Source organism: Malus domestica, chromosome 03, assembly GCF_042453785.1.
Source record: "Malus domestica chromosome 03, GDT2T_hap1".
NCBI lineage: Eukaryota > Viridiplantae > Streptophyta > Magnoliopsida > Rosales > Rosaceae > Malus > Malus domestica.
In genome coordinates, this window is record NC_091663.1 from 9,918,352 (window position 1) to 9,927,659 (window position 9,308).

General features: G+C 36.2%; 1 protein-coding gene across 4 annotated transcripts; it reads right to left on the reverse strand.

The window, feature by feature from the left end:
* Positions 1-3,113: 3,113 nt before the first annotated feature.
* On the reverse strand, positions 3,114-5,792 carry LOC103422170 (zinc finger protein BALDIBIS). 4 transcript variants are annotated; one of them, XM_008360215.4, is made up of 4 exons: positions 5,651-5,792; positions 5,334-5,466; positions 4,792-5,191; positions 3,114-4,326 (listed from the first exon to the last, which is right to left on the reverse strand). In XM_008360215.4, exons 2-4 carry the CDS (start codon positions 5,464-5,466, stop codon positions 3,558-3,560), a joined length of 1,302 nt encoding a protein of 433 aa, XP_008358437.2. In that variant the 5' UTR covers positions 5,651-5,792; the 3' UTR covers positions 3,114-3,557. The 4 variants fall into 4 exon arrangements, with proteins under 4 accessions (XP_008358437.2, XP_008358430.2, XP_017183477.2 ...); XM_008360208.4 differs by having other exon boundaries at positions 5,334-5,546; XM_017327988.3 differs by having other exon boundaries at positions 5,586-5,746.
* Between the last annotated feature and the right edge of the window lie 3,516 nt (positions 5,793-9,308).

Sequence of the window (9,308 nt, forward strand, 5' to 3'; positions counted from 1 at the left end):
TCTAGAAGGACAAATTATAGTTGAATTGGGGTTGGTGGCGTACTAAGAGATCATAATAGCAACTGGTTAGGTGGCTTTGCTATGAATTTGGGACAAGGGTAAGTTTGTGATGCTGAATTATGGAGTTTATACTTTGGTTTACAGCTTACTATTGATAAGGGTGCTATTGATCTTCATATTGAGATGGATTCCAAGGCTATTGTTATGTTGTTGAAGCAAACCCAAGTTGATAATTTCCATCACTTGGAGACAATTATGCATAGCTGTAGATTAATGATGAGATAATTGAGGAGGTGTGAATTGAATCACATTTACAGAGAGAAGAATATTGTGGCGGATCAGTTGGCTAACTGGAGTTATAATATGGATATTGGTGTTCTTGTATTTGATGAGCCTCCCGTTTGGATTGGACCAACTCTTATTGATGTTGCTGCTGGAGTCCCTCAGACTCGTTTCAATGTTGTTTTGTAGTTCTCTTTGGCTTGTTATCCCCGTTTTTCACCCAAAAAAAAAATAGTAAACACAAACATATTGTTACAGCAGTACACCACCAACAACCTCATTAATCCTGAGATTGATTTTCTTTTATTCCAATATCAAGGCAAACACATTATGAAGACAAAACGAATCTAACAAATATATATTACTGATACTCATCGAATCATTAACAAATATAGGATTAAATACGAATAATTAGGATTAAAAACAAATAACTACCCAAATTTAGGAGTAATTCTAAATTGGTTCTAATCTTTAAAAACATTCTAAATAACTACCTCAGAGCATCTCAAAGAATCCAAAGGAGATGTCAAAAGTCTATGTTAACTATTTTGACAAAAAAAAATGGTTTCAAAGGAGATGTCAAAATCCTGCACAGTTGACATTTTCCACTTTGCTGCCAATTTGAAGGCAATGTTAATTGTTATTTTTTAATGTTGCACCCACATATTTCTTTATTTTTCTTCACTTACTGATTATTTTATTATTAAATTCTGACCCACTTGATTTTATAATAACCAAAAAGCATTTTGGTTATTTTGTCACATCAGCTATAAAAATTAAATTTGACATTTTATTTGATATCTCTATTGGAGACCGAGATGGCAACAGTTTAGTTTGGGGACGAAAATGTTATATCCATCTCCACAATCACGAAAATTAACCATATTAAAAAATCGCAAATTAACCATCAGGGATTATCCATAACCATACTCACAGGGTAACAGATTCCCCATCATATCTATATTCATCAACACAAAAGATATATTCCTTCAGTTGACGCATTATAATTTAATAGATATTAATTTCATCATTAAATATTTGATGCTTAAAATGATTCAATGAACGGGTCTTGTGGAGTATAAAAATTAAAGTAGTGAATTAAAACATAGATGATGTTGGTTGATCTTTGATATCTTCAATAAGCACCATTGAATTCTTATTGATTTTGATTCAAAACTTTTGAACTTTCCTACAAAATGCAACTCATACAATGTAACTTTTGTATTCTCAAGGTAATGGGTTCGGTGAATAATGAATATATATATATATATATATATATATATATATATATTATACTAATATACTATATATTACTCAGTCGGATTCGGGGGACGGATATGGATCAAGGCCATGCGTACCAAGCTTCCACAATCTGCTTGGGGCTATGTAATTCTGTACGTAGCTATATATGTTGGTTTGTTTGAGACCCATTGCCACCCAATCTCTTTCATCGTTATAGTTGGTTACCAGTTACGAGCCTGACGTCTCGTAGTTACGTGTGTTCGGATGGGCAACTTATGTGCCAATAATGCTGCCACTATGCACCAAAATGAGTCCTCATAGGAGAATGAGAATCTATATCGGTTATGGTTCGCCACCTATTATTCGTCATACTTAGAGCCCTTGACATGCGATCTCTTTATCGCTCACTTTGCAGATTGTCACTTCGATAAGACAGTATTCCTGCCGTTAGTGGGAGATAAGAACATTAACATTTTTAGAGAACATCGCGAATTCTCACATTGATGGGAGGAGGAACCTTGCATGAGCTTATAATAAGTTAGACTATTCCTCATATTGCCAATTTGTTTTATGGTGGAATCTCAATTTTCTTTATGGTATCAAAGTAGGTTTGGCCTACCTGTGAAGTCGGTTTGGTCTACGTGTGAAGTCCAACGGCCAAACGTGCTCCATGTAACCCAATTTGTGTTGTTCACATGTTTGGCTTGAAAATCCGTTACACGTGATGGAGCATGTGAGAATGTGAGGTCACATCGGTGAAAGAGTCTCACATCGGTAAAAGGAGAAACCTAATGGGCTTATAAAAGGTTGGATTACTCTCCATATTGACAATTGGTTTTATAGTGGAACCCCAATTTGCAAAGGCTTACTAGAGATTGAACTATTTCCCATATTGCCAATTAATTTTATGGTGAAACCCAACTTTTTCGGATGATATGGGTTACACCGGTAAGGCTGCATGTTGATGATATAGATTCAGCCGAAATCCCTGGCACCTAATTGTGGCGAGGGAGAGACTTCCTTCTTGAGGAAATAGCCAAATTTTGCTCTTAATGTCTTTCTACATTAATTTTCTAGAACCCACGATGTTTTGATAGTTTTCTAGGTTATAATTAAGATGAATTTATGGGTTATGAGTATTATAGGTTTTTTTACTGGTACATAATTGATACTACAATAAATTGTTTTAAACAAACAACATTATTATTTGCATTGTACAAAAACTAATAGATCCCTGGATATTCTTATTTATCAGGGGATAATAGACTGGATTAGAGTGATGTATTATAAACAAATAGGAATATCCAAGATCTATTTGTTATAAACAACAATCTTGTATGTCGAATACAACAATTGACAAACATTCTTGTTAACCTAACAATTAAACATTACTAATTACTTGGGAATGCAAATTACCTCAAATCTAGTAAATAAAGTAGAAGCCACTCCATTGTCATGGAGCTTTTTTTCTAAATTAGGTCAACTTGAATTGTCTAATTGGCCCACATCCGCGTACATTAGATTCCCTTGTTTAAAACTGACGGTGGAAAATGTTGACACTGAGAAAAGGCAGTGACATGGGTCATAAATCACAGCCAAACATGCCACATTTTAGGCTTTAGTGCTTATCGAATGACAAGAAAGATTAAATCTTAAAACAAAATAAAATCTACAACATGCATGCATGGAGGGTCCGGTCCCTATACCCTCCATGAATTGTCTCTTTTTGTTAACTCTCTCCCAACCTGCACTAGCTCTCTCTCCGAGTTGACTCTCTTTGAAGGAGTGCAACTCAGACTCGTTATATCCTCCAAATAATCTAATTCCACTGGTATTCAATTCATCTAAAACTCTAGTTATAGTACAACAAAGTCTTCCTTACAATTATAATTGCCTTGTAATTGATGTCATTGATGCCGACTACTACTAGTAGTACTAGCGTATTGGCTCAAGTCACTCATAGAAGCTAACTTTGCTAGCTCTTGTTGAAAGAAAGGCATTCCACCACTAAGTATTGCATCACCTCCTCCTACTCAAAGGAAGTCTCTGGTTAAACTACTTTGCTCACTTTGTCCTTGTTTTGTCATGGCTGCTGCTCCAGCTGACATCATCAAGTGTTTGTTGCTCAAGAACAGTGACCCATCTCCAATTGTGTCTCCTTGAGTTGACGAAGGAGACATAGAATTCACCAAATCATTGAAGTTAAAGGCGGTGTCGTTGAATGTTGTAGCTGGGTTGTTGTTGCTGGTTGTAGATCCCATTCGAGCTGCTTTTTGCAAAAGTGCTGTGGCTGACATGGGTTTTTGTTGGTGGTGGTTCTGATTGTTATTAATGTTGTAATTATAGAAAGAGGTGGTAGTGGTGGTAATTGTTTCAGAGAAACTCCCTTTGGATTCTTCCTCCTCCTTTAGTACTCCCCGAATTATCAATGGCGATGACAGAGAGAGATTGTTGGCATTTGCAAATGATGATTCTTCCACGAACTTTTTGTTGTTAATGAGCCATTGCATCTGAGATGACGACGAAGATGGTCCAAACATGTCCATTGATGCCGTTTGCAGCATGACTGGCATAAAAGCATTGGAGCTGAGATGAGAATTGTTGGCTGCTGGATGGTCAGAGCCAGCAAATTCCGACTGAAACATTGGTATAAAATTTGGGATACTTTGTGGTTGATGGGCATTATTGGTAATAGACCCATTCATGAAGCTTGGATTAATAGTTGAGGCTGAGCAAAATCTTGCACTTTGCTCAGCCGCCAATGCATCACAAAAGGCTCTGTGGGTTATGAAGCTATCCTTCCTGTTTAACAAAATTTGGTTCACAAACTGATGAGTCCAACAGTGTATTATTATATGCATGTATAAAGCACATTTAAGTAGTCATAGAATTTTGGTAAATCAATTTGTGAAAATTCTATTATGCTCCTTATAGCAATGCACTGGAACAATGAATGGTTGAATATGTTGCAAAAAATTAAATGAACAAAGATTTGATAGTCGAGGATCCTGTGTATGATTCCCGGTGCAAAGTAGAAAATCCCACAAATTTGATGAGTTCAGCAATACTCGAAACATACATGATAAAATCGTACACCTGAGTAATCATACAGCATTAAATATTTAAATTCAAATAGATCCCCATAAAAGAGTCTACGTGAGAGCATTAAATGTTTATTCTTTCCCCAAATTGATCATATAAAAGGAGGGAATTTGTAAAGAGAGGAAGTGACGGATTAAACTGGAAATAAACAGTAGACAGTAGTACCTGGAAAAGAGTGTGCCACAGTCACATCTATACTCTCTAGTCCCACAAACTTTGCTATGTGCCTTCCAATCCGATTGAACTGCGTATTTCTTTGAGCACTTCTCACACTTCCACTTCTTCTCGCCGTGCTTTCGGCTGAAGTGCTTTTTGATTCCGGTGAGGTCTCCGAGCGCTCGCGATGGCTCGTGGTGCACGCAAGTCTTTTCCGGGCACACGTACACCTTCTTCCGAATAACTTCTGTTTTTGATCTTTGTTTGAGCTTCCACGGAAGGTTGTGGCCACGTCGGTGAAGCTGCAAGTTCTGGTCTCTCTGGAAACCCTTGTTGCAAACTTCGCAAACGAACCGATTTGTGGCCATTAGAGATTTTGGGGACATAGCTATCACTTCTGCATCTGGATCTGCAATTGAATTGAAGTCCCATCAAACAAAAAAATATGAAAAAAGGAAAATAACAAAACAAGAAGGAATATTGATTAACATATGTTGATCGAAGCTAATGAAGTGTGTGAAGCTGCAAGGTAGACATGAAAACACACTTGCCTGGCGTTCCAGGTAAACTTCTCTTCCTTTTGAATTGATTATTTATATTAGGGTTAGGGTTAAGGTTGGAATCGGGCTCTTGAGCAAACCCTGTGATGGTGGAGGGAACTAAAAGCGCATCTTCGGACATCATCTGGAAGTTGAGCTTATTAGATGTAATGCGTTGTGGTCTAAACTTAATTAATCAGCAAAAGTAAGTACAGAAGCAGTACCCTACCAAAACAAATTAAGAAAAAAAGTTAAAAACTTTACTACTGCAGATGACAATAATAAAAATCTCAGTGTCTGTATTGAATCCTTGAGAACAAATGAAGCACCTCAGATCAAAGCTTCTTTGTTTTCTGGGAAAATACTTCACTTTGCTTGAACTTGGAAGGGAAAATGCCACGCAGAAAATGAAAGCAAAAGAGAATATTTCTTCTCTCTCTTCCCCTTATCTTATACGGCCGCGCTCTCAATGTCGCTCAGCCATAGAATCAGCTGGACCGGTAGACCCCATTCTCTTCCTTTTCTATAATAATAATTACAAAAGTGGGAAAGTTTTAAAAGATGAAATCAAGTTTTGAATTGAAAAGGTTAAACCCTAAAGAAAAGTGAGTTGCCTTTACAGCCAGCGATTCATGAGGTAAAAATCATTACGCTATAATTGCATGAGGGCCATGAGGAGAAAGAGAGAGAGGGTGGTGCCGCCCGTGAGAGCTGAGTGGCAGCACAGAGAGTGGGGGACCCATAAAAGACTGTCGATGACGGTCAGAAGGGAAAGTTGATAATACAAAGACAAGAAATGACTGGTACCACTTGACATGTCGACCAAAACCCACGAGACACTACTTCAGCCTACACACAGGTACTGCCTACACTGTTCTCTAGAAATTCTCTCTCTAGTTAAAAATCAGAGTGCAATTTATTAATTGAAAGAAAAATAAATAAAATTGTCGAAACGGTTAATTATAAACGACGGCTACATTTTGACTGATTTACTTAACTGAATAACATCCATCTTATTTATAATAAAACAAATTCTCAACCAAAGAAACGCAAACCAATTTTTAATGGACTGGAGCCAATGCTAAACTTAAAAGAAAACTCAAACAATAGAAATAAATGAAGAAATTGGGTTCCACCATAAAATCAATGACAATATGAGAAGTAGTTCAATATCTTATAAGTCTTTACAAGATTTCTCATTTCACCAATGTGGGACTCTTTTATCTTCACATTCTCACACGCCCCTTCATGTGTGGCGAATTTTCAAACCAAACACGTGGACAACACGAATTGGGTGATGTGGAGCACATGCGGTGGTTGAGCTTCAAACGTGAGCCAACCTGCTTTGATATCATGAAGCAATTGGGGTTCCACCATAGAACCAATTGGCAACAAAGGGAGTAACTCAACCTCTTAGAGCATCCCCAATGGGGGCTTTATCCTTCTTGAGGCTACTACATTTGTAGCTTTAGTGAAAGATTTCATCCTTACAAGGCCGAAAAATGGGGTTACATCCACCATATGAGCTAGCAAATTCAATCCTTGGGTGGCAAAAAATTAGGCTACACCTAGCCCCAAAAAGCAAGGGACCCACACCAAAATGAGGCCCAATCTTGGTTTTTATTTTGTTTTTTAAAGATGATTTTTACTTTGTGTTTAATTTTCTAGATCGAAAAACTCATAAAAACAGTGATGAAATTTAACATTGGTAGTTTGGCGACCTAAACAGAAAACATAAACAAACAACATAACTAAATTCTGATAAGATAATCCAATCCAATGGTGGTTATGAAATAAAATCTTGTCCGATTTCATAGAAACATACTAACGGTTTAGATTGAGATAAGAGAACCTACAATGGTGCATAAGTAATGAAATCTAACTTTGTCAGAATTTGACTTTTTTAGGTTGAATAGTTCATAAATAAATATTTAAGGTAACACATCCAAAAATCAATTTAAAAAAAAAAGTTAAGACAAAAATAAATTTAGCGTATAATCAAATTATTGCATAAACTAATATATAGCCCCATATAAAGCCCGAAATGTTAAAGTCCCTTATTGGGAGAGATTCTTTTTTAGAGCCCCAAAGATTCATCGGAGCTTTAAATTAGGCTATATCCACCACTTTTTAGCCCCATATAGAGCCCATCATTGGAGATGCTTTTATATGCCCTTGCAAGATTTCTCATTCTACCAATGTGGGACTCTTTTACCTTTACATTCTCAAAATAAACCTATAAACTATTATCTTCCAACATCTCTCTCTATGGGCTTAGCTATATATATGTTCATATTTACTGACTAGAGAATTGAGTCTTGCGGTAAAAGTAGTATATATTCTCACATTTACTGTATTCAACAAAATGCATGAGCTATATCTATGTCATTTGCATCTCAATTATTTTAATAGTTGAACTCATCTATTTGCATCTCAATTATTCCAACATATCTAAAATTCATCATTTTTTTGGGCTTCTATTTGTAAGTGTAGATATCAAAATTTCAGTGAAATAAATGTTCACCAACACATTAAAGTTTCTACATACCAGGAGCATACGCCATGTGTCTCACAAATTGTACAGATATATGTGACTCATCAAAATCGGATGAGTAATCAAGAAGGATATGTGTCAATACTTGGTTGAAATGAATTATTTGATTTCAATGTAATTAAATCAAATGTTAAATGATGGAGTTAAATCACGAACCAACCCACAAATCGAGTCCTAATTTTTTTGTCAATTAATCAAACACACAATCAATGCCAAAATTCATCCGTAGACAAGGCTTGGAGAGTCTATAAATACAAGGCTCCAAGACAAAGAAAGGGTCCAGAAAATCATTCACGCCCAAATACTAAAGTTTTGAAACTCTGAAGCTCTTAGACTTGGAAAACCCTCCGCGTTCTTCATCAAACCAATGAAGAACCACCAAGCACCCCTACACATGCTGGTTCTTCCATTACCAAGAGCCAAAACCTTGCAGCATCCGTTCATCCAAGATCAAGTCATCGCGACCCTTAGATCAACAACACTACACACCTTACATTTCAGTGATCGAATTAGAGGATCAAGTTGTAAATAGATTGTAACCTACATTTACATTAATACAATTTCTTTGTACAAGTGTTCTTATCTCATTTGTCACAAGATTTTCGTGTTTACAAATTTGGCACGCCCGGTGGGACTTGAGATCTCATCCAATGAGAAAGAAATATGAAGTTTCTTTTTGTATATTATATGGATGATCCGATCAAACCATGATATTGAGATTTGTTTGATAAGGCAACAACATACCTGATTCTATAAAAAAATGCTACTCTTACCACATATTTGTACCATCATTTGTACAATTTCTCTAATAGTGATGAGACCCATATGCATTGCCGGGCTCTACCTCTATTAAAGAGATGATGCAAATGATGATACAAATAGGTGGTAAATGCAACATTACTCTTGAATTTATATAGTAATGCAAAGATGCGAAAAGGATTGAGGAGCAAGCTAGCTTTTTCCAAAGTTTTGATAGGTTTGCTTATGTATTTGGAAGAATCGTGTTATAGGAAAAGACCCTAAAACCCCAAGTGATATGATGGAGACTTGGGCTAGTGAAAGCACATAGGAGCAAGATACATCTTCTAATTGTAGTGTTACAAAGAGGAAAAGAAGAGCTAACAGTAAATACAATAATTGTTGCTACATATGTCACTAGAATGAAGATGATTGTGGAGGGATTAGTAAACAATAAAGATGATGGTTACAATTTTGAGAAAATAGAAAACATAGTTCTGTTATTGCAAACGAACTTAAGAAATGAGGTTGTCTTTCTGACTATTGGTAGGATTTTTACCACCTGAAAAAAGTAGGGATAAAAACATTAAAATACTTGCAAGAGTACAAGGTAATCGTAGTATAGTTGGCTTTAGGAAGGTCGTTCTCCTTAGGGGTTAAGTGAATAACTTATGTAAATACCAAATCTTAATTAA